We start from the raw sequence: 14,201 nt of genomic DNA, 5'->3' as shown, positions 1-14,201 counted from the left end.
ATCAATTAAATAATTCAAATCATGATTTTTTTGATTTTTTTACTCATAATAACATCAACAAATAAAAATGGGATGAATGACAGCCATGTCAATCAAGGTGATGAAGGATAACGCTTACACCATAGTGTCCTATATGGTGTCGACACAAGCAAATCGCACGGTTCAATGAAATTGTATCACGTCACAGTTTCCATTTGGCTACAGGCAATTTGACGGTGATTTTTGACCGACTTGCCGAGCATCAAATTTGATAAAACGGGTATCAATCGAAAGCTGCCGCCGTACTGATTACGAAAATATAAATTTTATTCCGCTCGCGGCCCTGGAACCCCCACAATCAGCCTCTAATTTTTCATTGTTATGGAGATTGGCATTGGGACGCAACAATGCTGTCTGGCGAAACGACAGACGCAACAATACTGTCTGGCTCCCTTTTTCTCGAACACCTGTCTCGTTTCGCTAGACAGCATTGTTGCGTCCCAATGCCAATCTCCATAACAATGAAAAATTAGAGGCTGATTGTGGGGGTTCCAGGGCCGCGAGCGGAATAAAATTTATATTTTCGTAATCAGTACGGCGGCAGCTTTCGATTGATACCCGTTTTATCAAATTTGATGCTCGGCAAGTCGGTCAAAAATCACCGTCAAATTGCCTGTAGCCAAATGGAAACTGTGACGTGATACAATTTCATTGAACCGTGCGATTTGCTTGTGTCGACACCATATAGGACACTATGCTTACACTTTAATAAGGCGGGGCTGTGAATCATCATACAGATAGCTCAGTGCTTTTCAACCTGTGTGACGGTTCGCACTTGTGCGAATGAAAAAAATTGCAGTGCGAATGACGAAGGTGGTGCGAACAGTGCGAATGAAAATCCGGGTCAAGTGCGAATGAAAATCGTCAATATTTGTTGCAAGTCTTTGCAAGTCTTGCAAAACCGAGCCATACGAATTCTCTGTCGGAAATCTAGATATGAGAACTGTAATAGCATGTATCGTAGCGTTAGAATATTGAAAGTGGAAGATATTTTCAATTTGAGGTAATGAAATTCATGCATAGCTATCATCAGGGTGAACTGCCACTATATTTTGATAATCTGTTCAAGATACCTTCAGATATCCACCAACATCATACCAGATTTTCTTCTAACTTGTCTCTGTCTGTGCAACACCACTCTACCAGTTTAGTACAAAATTCAATCAGTTTTATTGGTGTCAATGTTTGGAATAAGCTGCCACCTAATCTCCGCAATTTAGACTCTTATGCTTTTAAAAAACAATGTTTTCATTCTCTTATCTCTAACTACCGGTAAATTGTATTTGCGTTGTATTTCAAATTGGTCCATGATACTGTGTCTTATTTTTCCTTTCGTTCGTTAGTTTATTTTTTATTTTTTCATTAGTTATCGACTGTGAAAATTGCTCCTGTCCCGGGTGGCTCGGCTCTGAAGACTATGTCATATCGAGCCTCCCGTCTACCTTACATGTCTCATTTCACTGTTACATTTTTGTAGTGTTATGTTGATATGTAATGTATACGAATAAATATTCTCTCTCTCTCTCTCTGTTAATTTCTCTGACGTGGAATAATTCAAATAAACCTAATACGAAATCTTAAGGTCAGTTTAACGTTGGTAGTAGCGACGCAATTGTAAAAACTTGTTTGCACCACTAATCGTAGCTCTCACAAGCCGTAATGAACTAATATTTTCGCACTATAATTATTTCGTAACCAAAAGCCTGGTTTGGAAGCTGGCGTTTAGTGGCACACATACAGTATATCAGCCCGTCTGAGCCTGCGACAGGCTGAAAACATAACGTCAAATGGACTTTCTGCTTTCTTTCGCTAAACAATTATCATATTTTCGTAATAACTGTTCCATTAGCGCGAGGCACGATAATAGTAGTAAATACCATCATTACCGACACACATTTGCAAATTACTGCGGCGCAAAATTTTCCGCCTTAAGGGTTATTAAAGTATGGACCACAAAGGGTACAATTTTGGGTGGACACGGTGCCAGAGCCATCAGTTAATATTTGTGTAATATTTGTTCAATTTATTGCAAATTCATCCAAGGTCACTGTGTTGGGTACTGTAGCCAATAAGCGAGACACGCAAAAAAGATGGCTTTATCATGAGAATTCATGATAAGATTTGTCCGACCGTTTTTTTTTGGAAAACATGGTCGAAGACCGTTGGGATGAACTAGTGTAGGGCAGTGTTGGGATGACTCGAGTCATGACTTGACTCGAGTCAGACTCGAGTCAACTTTTTCGTATGACTTGACTTGACTCGAGTCCCTTTGCAAAAATGACTTGACTTGACTTGACTCGGCGCTTCGAAAATGCCAATTGACTCGTGACTCGGAGCAAAATTTACGAGTCAATTTCAAGTCAACGGTGTAAATTAAATCACCTCATTATATGCATGTTAGGATTTTTCGCGATATGCCGATGTCACTTGTGAGGGCAATCAGTCATTCGCTGATTTAATTTACTGACCGCAAACGACACGATCACAACTTACGTTGTCGTAGTAGTAGTAGTAGTAGAATAATCTAACAGCGACATATCTTTGTTGGTTAGACGGCTCAGTGCATATATTACGCGGTGCTCACTTTTACCAACCTTTTGTATAATTTAAATCGAACTAACAAATAGTGTGCGTTTATACTCTCGCGGGTGTGCAAATCGGTAGTGTAACCTACTGTACCATATCAATTTGTTTCAACTTGTCGAGGCTTTGTATTCGATCCTCTATTTTGGTTGATAATATCAGACTGTAACATGTAGCTATACGCAGTTACTCACGTAATTTATGAGCAGCGTGAGCGATACAACGTCTTTTGCATGTATACTATACATGTATAATTATGCATGTATAGTTATCTTTATATTCGTTATTCGATTCTAATTAAATGGCCAATTATTCTGTTTTTCACCCAGTTAGCAAAATGTAGTAACTTTGCATCATCACTCATACTTCGAAAATTCAATTTGACTTGAATCGTGACTTGACTCGTGACTTGACTTGACTTGACTCGACTTGACTCGAGCCACCTCCAAAAAACGAGTGACTTGACTTGACTCGAGTCATCTGTGAAAACCGATTGACTTGACTTGACTCGAGTCAAAATCTGCAATGACTCGAAATGACTCGTGACTCGAAGGTAGTGACTTGATCCCAACACTGGTGTAGGGGTGTGCTACGAGCGAGTTACGGCCTATGAGACTTATTCATTTCAAGGCCAACCCCTTTTGCGTCGGGGCATATGAAGACGTAAAGTTTTGGCCAACAAACTGCTGATAAAATGAGGTGCTAAATCATTAACGGCGACAAAACCTTGGTCTAAAAATGACCGATGCTGGATGGCCAAACCTTTCGATATGGATATGCTCCGTTCTCGGCACGGAATAGTCCCGTTCTGGCAATCTTGAGTAGATAGTAGTACAACTGTGACACGCAGAAAAATGTAATTTTCTCTAATTTGAAATCGCGTGCGTCAGACATGTGTAGAATTGTGGTGTGCGCGTTCTGTATGTCATACATGTCCGTAAAATCGTAGCATACAACTGTAATATTAAAAATGAATTCCCTTTCGTGGGTGAGGCTCGGGTCGCGAGATGCCACAAAAACTCAAATTTTGGTGGTATTCAAAAAGCTGTTTTACCGTTATTAAACTGTTATGAATTATCAAGTCAGATTGTGCTAAAGAGCAGAATATACAGTAACGTGCGTATATTTTCTCTTATCATACTCGCGACACAGAAGTTGGAGCAACGTATCATAAGGTAGCGAGCTCTAATGTGCCTACTCTCCTTGATCGTTTTGCACCTTATGTTCCAAGACATAGGGCAAAAGCCTCAACACAAACATGTGGGGTTTTCACCCTTTCCACAAACTGCAGCCACCGGGACCTTTGTGTCAGCTCTCAAAAACGATTTCTGACAGCAAGCATTTTTCACTCGCGAAAAATACGCTGTATTTTGGATAGGAGAACTGAACAGATTTTAAGACCTGGTCATATCCAAGCGCTGGTAGACGTTCTTGTACAAAATCCAACAACTCGTTTGGCCGAGAAGGGTTTTAGTGGAATAGTTGAAGTCAAACCGAGACAAAAAGTTACCCTTTTAATGAGACACTTTATAGTTTAATCTACATAGTCGCCAATTTGTTGCACATCTGAACGGAATATTGTTCAGTATCTTAATCTTCTTTTTGCATAACAATTTTCGATTAGTTTGTGCGAATGAAATTTATTTTACAAAGAATGTGCGAACGGAGCTCAAAAAGGTTGAAAAGCACTGAGATAGCTGAAGACGTTAAACCTGTGGCAATGATAGCTGAAAAAGTTTAACCTATGCGTTAATGATGGGTCGCCCGAATGGCCGAATCATTACTGAACTGTTCTAGTAGCCAGGAAACATGTTGATCGATGAAGTGATTTCCGCAAGAAAACTGGATCAGAGATGATGGAATCTTTCGAATTCGATAGAGACTCCGGATTGCGTTTCGATTGCGGTATCCCACCAGTCCCTCGGAAATAGCAGCAGCATGTCGCAGACAGCTAACTAGTATCCACAGTAAAACGCTAACATATTAATTGACCATAGCTCTTTGATCTTTTCCCGTCTGTCTGTCAAATAAATGAACTATACCGGGGCCCGCGGCGAGATGCTATCCCCGGTTTATATAAAATGCACAGGATTGTCCGATAACAAACCACATCCACGCATCTTGTTGAAAAATTCGAAAAAAACAACAAAATAATCAATAAAATCAAAATGGTAAATTAAAATCAAAAATCAATGAAAAAAAACTGATTTAAATCACTCTGATTTGAATCAGCCTGATTCAAACCAGAACCCTACTTGAACCACGAAGTGGGCTACAGGGCAAGCAGTACTAGAAGTAGGAAGATCGGGAAAGACAGCAATACATTTCGGCCCGGTGTAACTAACCAATACCAAACCAACAACTTCAATGGATGTGATTGAGATGTTTCCATAGTGTTATAAGAAGCTATGATATTACATATATTGAAGTTAATATGGTGACACCTGGTGTACTGAACGGTCTGTTTGTTTTCTCATGAGCGCGATTTTGATTGATTTAGAGAGAATAGCCCCAGGCACCTTTTCGATTGAGAATGCTTTGCTACAAATTCGCACCTAGGAATGGTGTCGATAGTTTGCACAATGCGTCCGCAATGTTCGAGAAGTTGGCGAATATCTGAATGTCGACGGCGAGCATGACATCATCGCGGATTTTCAGAAAGCTTGTCTTCGCATCTTGCACCGCTGGGTAATTTGTTAATATAACACTATTTGTTTCTTTCATGTGTCAGTATTCAGTTGCAGCAGATATGCCTACTACAGTTGAAAGTGGTTGTAACATGTTTAATTCTATACGACAGACAGCTAGATTTACAGCGTATTTTTACCACTCGGGTCGTGTCCGGAAATTGCCTGCATGCGATCTTTTTGAGTGCGATTAGGCTACTAGATTGCCTCAAGAGTGGTAGAGACTATATACAAACATTGATAAGAGGCGCCAAAATGGTGCTTGATTAGTTTCGACAGGCCACCACGGACTTAAACCTATGATGAACTTTCGCATTAGCTCAAATGAGACAGTGGATGTGCTATGCAACCTGACACGTACGGTGCATGAAACTGGGGCCCTCACAGACTTTTTAGTAGTTGCAAGGCGCACAATCTAGAAGTGTCAATGACGATCGTAAGACTTATCAATAAAATACGATATCAGACTGCACACAGAACAATACTTACTACTTCAACTCACGCATTATGCAGTTTTTAGTGAACTAAACCGAAATGCCATTTCGCATTAAAATTGGTATTTCTTCGCGGGCTGCAAAATACTTTCTGGGGGTCGCAGGTTGCAAACCGCCTATGTGTAAGAGACCTTCGGTGCAGGTGTGCACGCGCGATGCTGTAAATCCGAAGCTGCGCGCAGTGATTGGGAACCATCGATCGAGAATTTCAATTGTCTGCGAATTTCATTTCCTGAAATGGTTTACTGCTGTCCGGTCTAGGCTACTTTTGGCTCATCAGACAGTCTTATAACTGAGAGAAATCGCAAATTTGAGGGTATTTTAATAATTATAAAAATATACACTTGACGACATGACTTCTGTAATCTGGATTATTTATTTTCGATCATCTCTAGGCTACCTCTACAGCCCTTGCCAATTCTTCACCGACCGCAATTGAGTAGTCTGACACCTTCATGTATTGCATAGAAATAACAATTTGACTCTATTACTGAAATTATTTAAGTTTACTTTTCAACCTCGCCATTTTTTCCTAGGGGCACGTTGCTCCCCGGATTATGTGTGTAGCCTATTTACCAGTTTTACTGTGAATAAATAAAACATTAATAGTGGTATAATTCATAAATAAGCAGTAATTATAGATTGTTATTGTTTGCGCGTTTGCACCTTGCAGTGCCGCCCTTCTGCTGTTTCGGTCAATACCTCCCATGGCAGTCAATCACAGACCATATTCTCCTCCAGTACATCGAGATGGACAATTTAGTAATGCTACAAAAGAAAAATACAGAAGAAGCTTCAAATTCTCATTGGAACCACGGTCATATAAACGGCGCATGCCACAACGATTCTGGGAAAACAAGCGAAACGAACGTGGATCAGAATTTGATTTCGTTTTGTTGCCGACAAAGCCATTTTGCAATCCAGGTTAGCGCGTGCCTTATTCCTATTATAGTGCAGTTTTTGCTTCAGCTATTCAATTTCTGTCAACAGCAGAGCATTGGTTACTGCTCGTCGTAAAGAGTGCGGTTGCGCATTTCAACGAACGCATGTCACTGCGGAATGTATTGGCGAAAATCAAAAGCAGTCAGGTCTGGAATACATTTTGTCTCATTTATACGTACAATGCGTAGCAGTACAATGCATGTGTAATACAATGTGCACTGTGCAATGCCAATCAAGGACATGTAGACAATTGTCTTTGGCAGTTATTTGGATGGTCCTATTGGAATTCGAATAAAGTCTAAAATTACTTAATAATTTGCAAACAATTTCCTTGTTCCAGCTTCGCATCATTTTTGTTTTGGGGAAGGATTCTTCCGCAAACTACAATGCTGTGCAAGAGTCGAAATTTTACAACGATATCGTCGTGGGGAATTTCGAGGATACATACGCTAATCTCACGATAAAGACCCTGCTATCTTTAAAATTTGTGACTCGTTTCTGCAGGTAAACACGTAAACAACCCGTATCGCAGCGTTGTAATCATAAGATTCACTTTAGGGACGTGAAATTCATAGCATCAGTTGATGATGACGTAGTGATGAGCATATCCGGAATTATAAATTATATAACTGCTTTGGAAGCAAATAAAAATGTCGTACACTGTGGTGATCATCTAAATAAAGCCGCAAAGGTAAGTCCCTATCATGATTGGATGTAGTTATGCGCATTGAGTCGGTGACTGTTTTCCCTGATACATAATTTGAGATTTCGGTATGCAATATATGACCTAAAAATAAGTCAATATCGTTGAATATAGGTAACGCGAAAAGGAAAGTGGGCAATCCAAATTGCGAAATATGACACAACCTATTACCCTCCTTATTGCAACGGTGTCTGTTACATTATGTCATACGAAGCAGCTTCAGCATTACATGAAATGTCTTTGGTGACACCATCCGATATTCCAATTGACGACGCATTGATTACGGGCATCCTCCGTGAGAAGGTAACGTAATTTTTTGCTCGATAATATCCGAGGTAACACGGCCTTTTTCATGTACAGGCGCGAATAGATTTGGAAAAAATGCCGCGTGGCTTGTGTGAACATCACTCGAAAAGGTAGTGGAAAGTTGACCAATGCAGTTGCAGAATATAGAGAGTAGTCGATCCAATTCGGTGATTCGTGTTACGTCCCGCATAATGAATCCACGTGAAATAGCTTGCCGGAGATAGTTCGAACTTCGGGGCCGTATGCTGGCAGCTAAAGTTCAAGCGGTCGAATCAACAGATATAAGTGGTCAAATCTATCTAACGGTAGGATTACCATACGTTCTACTTTAGGATGATTTGTCCTACTTTTCAGGTTTTTGAAAATGTCCCCCGAGAACGCCTAAATGTCCTCTTTTTTGAGATTTTGTCCTCTTTTTATATAATTTTGGTTAAATATAGGGCAAAATTCGACTGACATACATTAAATCAGCACTGAAGTAACGCTCCGCGACTATTTCGGGCGCTAAGCCGGAAAGTTGACCTTTTTTCAGTCAACCGACCTCGGAGTGGGAAAAATTTACCATTTTTTCAAGATTTTCCACCGGTAGGACTATTCTAAGTTTGAAAATTTTGAAATGAGTGTCCTCCTTCCACGGTTCCAAGATATGGTAACCCTATCTAACGGTAACAGCGACTGTGACTGTTTTTTGGAATACGCTACAGGCGCAGATTTGGGAAGTGGTAGGCTGTGATTACCAGTACGTTGGTTTCAGCTTTAACTCTAATTACTTTCAATAAATATCGAAAATATGTTTTTCGCTTATGTTAACCGTTGAGGAGGTCGCGGAAAGTTTTAGGAGGTGAATAGCGGTCGGGGCAGAAAAGTTTTGGAAGCCAAGCCGTAGAATAGCTTATCACTGGAGTGAAGACTCCATTTTTCTGCTTTTGTTGGCCCTACGGCTGGATAAAGTCAGAAAACATAGGATGACGTCACATTTATTTTGGCTGTGTTCGATGCAGTTCGCAGAGTACAGTTCCTGGCTATTTCGACGGAATTCACGGGTATTAATGTCTCCTGCGCGCTCCCTATCATACCGCGATACATATGCATATGGATGGGTGTCAAACATACGGTCTGACGGACGTTATCATCCGGCCTGCGCAGCAGTGCTGACTAAACGAAAAAATTGCTTATATTACCCAACGCATTTACGCAAAAAGTTGTAGCACGTATACAATACACACAATATGCTTCCGACGGCAATGTCTTACTTTCTCTCTAGTAATCAAGTCACCATTTTAGTAACAAGCCTGCGTCATCTACACCAAATTTCGAAAAGGTATAAGAAAGGTTTACGCTTAGTTCAGACCAAAAGGTATCACAGAGGCTATATAACTTGTGACTCAAAAGGCCGTCGGCCGCTCAAAACGCTTTGGTATATTCTATACATCAAATGGTTTACATCATTGGTTCTTAACCGGTCTTCCCGTGAACCACAGGAGTTCACCGGAGTCAGTCTCATGGGTTCGCTGGAGGTCGAGAAGACACACAGACTCAACTCATTCACATGATTTGTGAAGACACGCCCGGCAATCACTGATTGCAGGCAATTAGGCCCGATAGGTCGTCGAATTAATGAGTGTCGTCGTGGTATACGTTGTCTGCAGTGGTTTCATTATACTTGGGGTTCATAATCGAAACTACGTCATTCTGAAATGCCAATTCTATCTCGAATATTTATAAGCCCACTTGCAATTAAGCAATTGTTATCATATAGGTTGTTGCGTTTCGACCGAACAATACGATGACACTTTCCACGGTAAACCTCACATTTCTGAATTGGTATGTGAAGGCCTGAAGGGGAAGAGCAGGGCCGGCCAACCCGTGGCTCGCGTAATTTCAGAAATTAGTAATACTACCAAAAATGGATTGCTCAGATTGTGAAATTGCATGGCCGACCAAAAATTTGATCAGTCTCGCCGCTACACTTGGGATGTGACGACTAAAATATCAATTCCGACGCATTGGCAGATTCATGGGCCAGTCAAATTTTTGTAGATCTTCGTACATTACAATAATGCAGAATATTCTGCGGTAGATTTATCTAAAGTAAAAATTTTCTTCCCGCTTCCCGCAATATGCTGTCACTCGATTTCTTGCTTTTAATATTGTTCCCCCTCCTGAAAATGAAAGAACGCCTATTGTGCGAGATTATGTCTAATTATAATCGCAGTTAGGAGAGGAAGTGTCGTCCAACAGGTGACCCTGTGTTTGCGCTCGCAGAAAGACCGTCGACGATGAAACATAGGCATGAAATGATCGACGCATGTTGGCCGAAGCTTTCGATATCCATTGTCCAGGCGACGAATGGTCCAGTTCTTGCAAATTGAGCCCCGCAATATACAGCAGACCCGGAATATAGTCAAGTAACCATAATATTGACCTATAAACTTTGAAAAATTTTCGCGCTTGGCGCGGCTAGTGGCCCGCGCGATGGTTCGTCAATGGAATGTGGCCCTTTGGCAGAAAAGGTTGGCCGCCCCTGGGGAAGAGCGTACAAGTCCCATCGACATGCAATCAATATTCATTTATAATGTTTCGCTTTGTACGAAAATCAAACTTTGATATTTATGTTCGTTCAACATTCTGGTGATGCACAGTTCATTTTGTGCACCAGTAATCTATATGGTAACATGGGAATAATAACAATAAACATAAACATAATAATTAGTGCAAGTGTTGTTAAAGTTACGAATCACTGGTCTCTGCATCCTTCATACAGCATTTCAGTCAATAGACTTCGCACCCTTGTATTTATCAGGAGCGGGCAGCTTCTGCAGTCGACGGGCCGGATATGGGATGCTTAGCGGGCCCGAATTCCTGAATAGATACGTTAAACGCGTATTTATCCACCCATACAAGGATGAATCGTATTCAATGTAAACATTAGGCCTGAAGCATAGAGACCAAAGCAGTATTCAGTACATTTATTAGCGTAATTGTACGTCAATAGCTGCGTTGAAGTTAATGAGACGTATGCAGGGTTGTAACCAAGTCACATGGTTCCGAGTCACGAGTTAATCATACTTTTGTGGTTTTGACTCGAGTCGAGTCGAGTCATTTTCAATTCATCACAGACTCGAGTCCGAGTCCAAGTCACCGTTTAAAGGGTCAAGTCCGAGTCATGGTGTTATGACTCGAGTCGAGTCCAAGTCACAGTATTGAAGTCATGTTCAACTCATGTTTTCAATCCTGCTTGGGTGATATCGAATTCCCTGTTTGCGAAACATGCTCATTTTGTCCCTATCAGAGTCTTGGCACGTGTTTATTTAGGCAGATAACGGACAGGTCCTGGCCTCATTTACCGATGCTAAAGATAACTTTACTAATCTTAGAACTTAAAATCAAATATCTCTCTTGTCAGTCTGATACATCACCAATACAAGCATTCAGTTTTTATTATGAACACATCGACGATAGCTCACGAATAGCTGATAGAGAACCAACGAATTCACGTCTACATACTATCTGATAGAGAACCAACAAATTCACGTCAAGATACTAGTTGATAGAGAATCAATAGATGCATGTTTATGTAGAGGTATTTACAACAGGCCAGCATGCTGTAAAAGCGTGCATGCAACTATGTGCATTGTGCAGTGACAACAGAACAGATACCTTTTGATTATACTAAAGGTTTTCCCAATTGCATTACCGACTACATCGCAGTTACAGCATTGGAGAAATAATTGTACAATGGGGCTGTTCAAAAACATTTTTTCAAATTTTCTGGCTACTTCTTAAAATTGCTAGATTGCCTAAAAATCAAATTTGGCTCAATTCCAACCAGTAGAAAGCAATGCTATGAAAGAAAATTTTAGACTAATTACAAATAGAGATTTTCGAATTTTATCGGCGATCTCATGATATTGTTACATTGTGTAAAAATATGATTCATAGCAAATTTGACTCAATTCCAACTAGAAAAAGTGAAGTTATTAGAGTATAGAATGTTTTGGATATGAAAAAATAGTCGGCTTACTACTATGTAATTATATTATATGAAAGAATTTCTCACTAAAATACTCCATTTATTTTCAAATCCAGAATATTCCCCTCTCAGATCATTGATTCCACTTTTTTCAAATTAAGCCAGATTCAGTGTTCCTTTTATGCAACATAACAATTTTATCATGTAACCACCCAGTAAAATAAAAAAGAAGTTATTTTAGAACAGCCATATTGTACAAACATCACACAACATTAGCCATTCATTATTACTCATGTGCACAATGCACATACCTAACAAAACGTCAAATGGACGAAGGGCATTGTGTGTTTTCACAGACAGCAGATCAAATCAATGAGTTACACCTCAAAAAATACTAATGTGGAAAGGAGATCCTCAAATATGTTAAAACGGCATGGCCGTAGAATGAATCCACATCTACTGAATACACGTTCCACTAGTGCTCTAGATGCAGGAATTGACAAGCATTTTTGAACCACACTGAAGAGCATTGAATACTCATTCTTTCTAGTCGCCCAAAAATGCAAAGAATCATCGCCTTCAAATCTACACATGAGCTTATCAGTCTCTTCACCATCTGAGTCATTTCATTGGCTCTAATTGAACTTTGATTCAATTGTTTGCTTGTATAATTGAAAAGTCTTGAGTACTTTTATTGCGGAGGATCTATTACCTCTTCATCACTGGACGATTTTGTACAATGCATAGCTACTATGTATCATTTTCTGTTGTTTTTACGGCGGCATATCTGATATATCAGACAAGTGCAACGAAAGCAGTGGTGACAAATAGCGATGTCGGCAGAATTCGTCGGATGCGTTGATCTAGCCATTATGATTCGCAAATTTCTTCATCTTCAAGTCATATAAAATAAGCCGAGTCAATGACTTGGGTCGAGTCATGCGTAATGACGCGAGTACAAGTCGAGTCAATCCAAATATTGACTCGAGTCGAGTCGAGTCATTTTCCCATTTCAAGAAAACGACTCGAGTCAAGTCGAGTCATAAAAAAATCGTGACTCATGTCTGACTCGAGTCGAGTCATGACTCGAGTCATTACAACCTTGGTATGTGGTCGATCAAAGTTGTGTACAGGTACTTTAAACTCTGACTGCATGTCGGACACGAAGAAAACAGAGAACTAATGAATAAATAGCAATCCCTATTATTTGTGTCCAAAAAACGAACTAAAGAATAACCTACTATCATCATAATTTGACGTAGCAAGCAAGTAGTGGAGAATCGCGGAAGGGGAAGACTGTGACCGCCTGCAATATTATCATGTAAGACCGAAAACTGTCTGCGGGCCGCCATGGCCTACTAAATTATTTTACAATAATCAGAAAAATTGGTGAATTCCTCACTCAGAGAAGACTCAGTTCGCCAATTTAAGGAGAGGCAAAGGTGAAAGAAGTGATTGTCCTGTGAGGCTGTGATATTTGTTTTCTAAGGCTCTAATTTAAGAGCTTCAACAGCCATTTTTCTTTGATTATACAAATTTCGTTCCTAATCTTTCCGTTATATATTGATGCAATAGACTATTTATAAACATTCTGCGCCGGTGTGTTATTAGAGTACCAGAGACAGGGGGCAATATGACAATATCGCATTTTCTGACTGATTGAGTGCCAAGCTGGCAAGGGTTGGAAGTATAGCCTACTTTAGGCCTCTTAATTTTCAGGTCAATAGGCAGACTGCGAGGCTGTGTTTTTAGTAGGTCATGGGTCACACAATATCATGTCGCGGGCCGTATGTTGCCCGTCCCTGATATATATCATTATTTAGGGGATATGTGGTGCCGATGGATCAAAAATTGCAAAATGATCTCCGGCCCTCAAATCTTCATCCGGGAATAGCAGATCTTTTGCTGGCTCAACACTTAGATCCAAGCTCTATCCTATTGCGGACATTTACATGAATATCCGCCTTTTCAAAAAAATATTTATAAAGGTTTAAAATGTGTTGCTCGAACGCATCATTGATCCCACCCGGCGGGTCCAAAGGCACACGATCATGGGACCTATAAGACATACGCTCAAAAACGCAAAATTTCCAACTTGTGTTGTTGTATACTATAATATAATTTACAGCAAGCCAATGAAGAATGTTTCATCGTCACCTACAAGAATGAAATAGATTATATCAACTCAAATGTTGGCATAAAATCACGTTTCGATTTACGCCCAAACTTACAGAATTATTGGCATACACATATTACCCGCAAGTCGACATTTTGACTTTCAAATACTTCGTTATAGCGATAAAACATCACAGGTGACTATGATTTACAGCCTCTATATATGTAGGCGTGTTTCTGTTGTTAAGTGATTAGTTGGTTCAACTATTTTGCTTCATTTGGACATGGTACCATAGGCCCCCACCCCATAAACATTGTAATTGAATGGAAAATAGTCCACTCGAGGATGATCATGAATT

At 40.1% G+C, this 14,201-nt stretch overlaps 1 protein-coding gene across 2 annotated transcripts; it reads left to right on the top strand.

The window, feature by feature from the left end:
* The first annotated feature begins 5,123 nt into the window (after nucleotides 1-5,123).
* Nucleotides 5,124-10,817, top strand: LOC145433118 (beta-1,3-galactosyltransferase 5-like). 2 transcript variants are annotated; one of them, XM_080310053.1, is made up of 7 exons: nucleotides 5,124-5,310; nucleotides 6,477-6,727; nucleotides 6,797-6,891; nucleotides 7,086-7,249; nucleotides 7,304-7,436; nucleotides 7,563-7,751; nucleotides 7,809-10,817. In XM_080310053.1, exons 1-7 carry the CDS (start codon nucleotides 5,243-5,245, stop codon nucleotides 7,866-7,868), a joined length of 960 nt encoding a protein of 319 aa, XP_080166179.1. In that variant the 5' UTR covers nucleotides 5,124-5,242; the 3' UTR covers nucleotides 7,869-10,817. The 2 variants fall into 2 exon arrangements, with proteins under 2 accessions (XP_080166179.1, XP_080166180.1); XM_080310054.1 differs by having other exon boundaries at nucleotides 5,156-5,310; nucleotides 6,545-6,727.
* Nucleotides 10,818-14,201: the final 3,384 nt, after the last annotated feature.

This window comes from Botryllus schlosseri, chromosome 2 (genome assembly GCF_051294905.1).
Source record: "Botryllus schlosseri isolate E-star chromosome 2, Bs_hap1, whole genome shotgun sequence".
Taxonomy (NCBI): Eukaryota; Metazoa; Chordata; class Ascidiacea; order Stolidobranchia; family Styelidae; genus Botryllus; species Botryllus schlosseri.
Note: the sequence above shows the minus strand (reverse complement) of the source record. Positions and strands in the feature narration are given on the sequence as shown.

What these genes read in the sequence shown, in the direction of transcription:
- LOC145433118 (XM_080310053.1), top strand. Translation starts at nt 5,243, where the DNA reads ATGTCGACGGCGAGCATGACATCATCGCGGATTTTCAGAAAGCTTGTC. An exon ending in CGAAAATCAAAAGCAGTCAG is followed by an intron (nt 6,892 to 7,085) that starts GTCTGGAATACA and finishes TCCTTGTTCCAG; the next exon opens with CTTCGCATCATTTTTGTTTT. An exon ending in ATCTAAATAAAGCCGCAAAG is followed by an intron (nt 7,437 to 7,562) that starts GTAAGTCCCTAT and finishes CGTTGAATATAG; the next exon opens with GTAACGCGAAAAGGAAAGTG.